Below are 2,017 nucleotides of genomic sequence, written 5' to 3'. Positions count from 1 at the left end.
AAAATAATGCCACAAAAACATTTAAATATAAACTTTCAGCTATTTCTTTGTCATAATGCAGTGTCTGTGATGGGAATGTCTTTAATTAGCCAAAGTCAAACAATTAGACCAAAAACAATTGCTACAATTTCAATATAAAGACCATTTTAATAAATCTTCTGTGTGAAATACAGTTAAATGTGTAAAAACAAGCTTCTCCTGGAGCCGTTTTGTTTGGTCTGCAGAAACAGAACCACTCAGTGTTGTGTTGTGTCCACTACCCTTAAGAAAACTGGTAAAAAAGAAGGCTTCTTTGCAAGTCTTATTTATTTCCTCAGTGTATCTTGGGCTAAATGAAGGCCAGTTTTGGTCCATGAGCATTATGTTTGACACCCCTGCTCTGTAATCTGGGTGAAAAAGGGGCCAGATTAATCAAGACTGGAAGAATTGAACCCAGTATGTGACATTGTGGCACATTGTGACACTGTAATCCTGAGCCTGATGCTGTATTAGTTCACAGCAGATGCTGTGAAATAAACTTTGAGCTCCAGTTGATATAATCCTGCTGTAACACTGAAGATCCAACTGGATCTTTAATGCAGGAAGACTGGACTGGGTCATTAATCCTGGTTTAGTAAACCGGAGTTGAGTGAAATAGTAACCATTAGTATACCACCCAGTGACCAGGCCTGAACATCTGTCTTCTTACAGAAAAAAAATAATGTTTTCATTTTTCAGTTGAAGAAAGTGAGGCCTGACTGAGTTTCTTTCTGAATGTTAGTGTGTTGATGTTGAATTGAAAAGATGCTCTTGCATTCGGTTCTCCTCTGAACCGTTCCTGGAATCTGGGAAAGCTGCAGTCCTGCATGACGGGCACGCTGTTTGATGGAATGTGATAATGTGACCGGCTGCTTCCATCACATGGCCACAGTGGTGTGTGTGATCTGATTCACTCTGTCGCTTTGTTGCAAAATGATTAAAAGACTTTTAAGAAATGTGTTGACTTGAAATGTTACCCAGCAGTCTAGAAAGAAAGCGACTTTCAGCTTTTGTTAAGGGAAACAGATACACGGTGTTCAGATTAAAATTATTCAATTACAAAGAGAAGAGGCAACAACGTCCATAAAAAACCTGCGCAACTGCTGTTTTCCTTCTTTAATATTATCTCCTCTCACTGGACAGACTCAGTAAAGAGCTGCTGACAGCAGATGGTCCTGGAGAGACGCAGGACTCCGTCCCCCAAGCTTCACTTGTCTCTCTCTGCAAAACACACGGTCCAAATGCAAAAAGAAAAGAAAAGGGAAAGAAAAAAGGGAAGAGAAAAAGATGAGAGGAAAAACCGAAATAAAACTGGGAAAAGAAAAAGAGGATTTAAAAAGTAAAACAGCAGTTGTTTTTAAATTATTCTGAGACCTGTTTTGGTTATTTCAGCTCGTGAACGTGTCGTGCAGCTCCAGACTGATGTGATTCCTCATTAAGACATCTCCTCTGCTAACAAACCGCTGGATGTGTGTCTGTTTGTTTCTGCAGGATTTTATTTCTGCTGAAGATGAGGTGACTCAGCTCAGCTGTCATCTCATCTCTTTGTCTCTGAAAACGGAACTTCTGCTTTTTCAGCACCATGATTTAGTAACCTGCTCTGCTTCCCTTTAAGACGGCGGTCAGCTGCTGAGACGGAGCCCCCCCCCCTCCTCCTCCTCCTCCTCCTCCTCCTCCTCCTCCTCCTCTCCTCCTCCTCCCCCCTCTTCCTCTCCTCCTCCCCCCTCTCCTCCTCTCCACACGCCGATCTGCGCATCGCCTCCTCCGGCATCATGACCAACGATTCCCCGGAGGAGGAGGCCCGGGCTCCGGCTGCAGGAGGAGGAGGCTCCGGGAGAGGCGTCGCGCGGAGGAGCCGAGCGGATGACAACGTGACCATCCTGACATCCTCCATGGACCTCCAGCGAGCCGGCCCCGGTCCCGGCCCCGGCCGGAGCCGCAGCCGGGCCGGCAGCGGCGGGTCGGCGGCGGCCGGAGGCAGCATCGCCTCCTCTGTGGA

The 2,017-nt window shown here is 46.0% G+C and overlaps 1 protein-coding gene across 1 annotated transcript in view; it reads left to right on the top strand.

Moving 5' to 3' along the window:
* The first annotated feature begins 1,709 nt into the window (after nucleotides 1-1,709).
* The window catches only part of rab33a (RAB33A, member RAS oncogene family), a 12,090-nt gene continuing 11,782 nt past the window's right edge, over nucleotides 1,710-2,017 (top strand). Inside the window, exon 1 of the mRNA XM_030105665.1 lies at nucleotides 1,710-2,017. This exon is cut by the window's right edge and continues 193 nt beyond it. Within this exon, the coding sequence (XP_029961525.1) occupies nucleotides 1,791-2,017 (227 nt within the window). The 5' untranslated portion in view covers nucleotides 1,710-1,790.

The sequence above is a fragment of the Salarias fasciatus genome, chromosome 2 (genome assembly GCF_902148845.1).
Source record: "Salarias fasciatus chromosome 2, fSalaFa1.1, whole genome shotgun sequence".
Classification (NCBI taxonomy): domain Eukaryota; kingdom Metazoa; phylum Chordata; class Actinopteri; order Blenniiformes; family Blenniidae; genus Salarias; species Salarias fasciatus.
The sequence above is the reverse complement of the archived record's forward strand: the minus strand, read 5'-3'. Positions and strand labels throughout refer to the sequence as shown.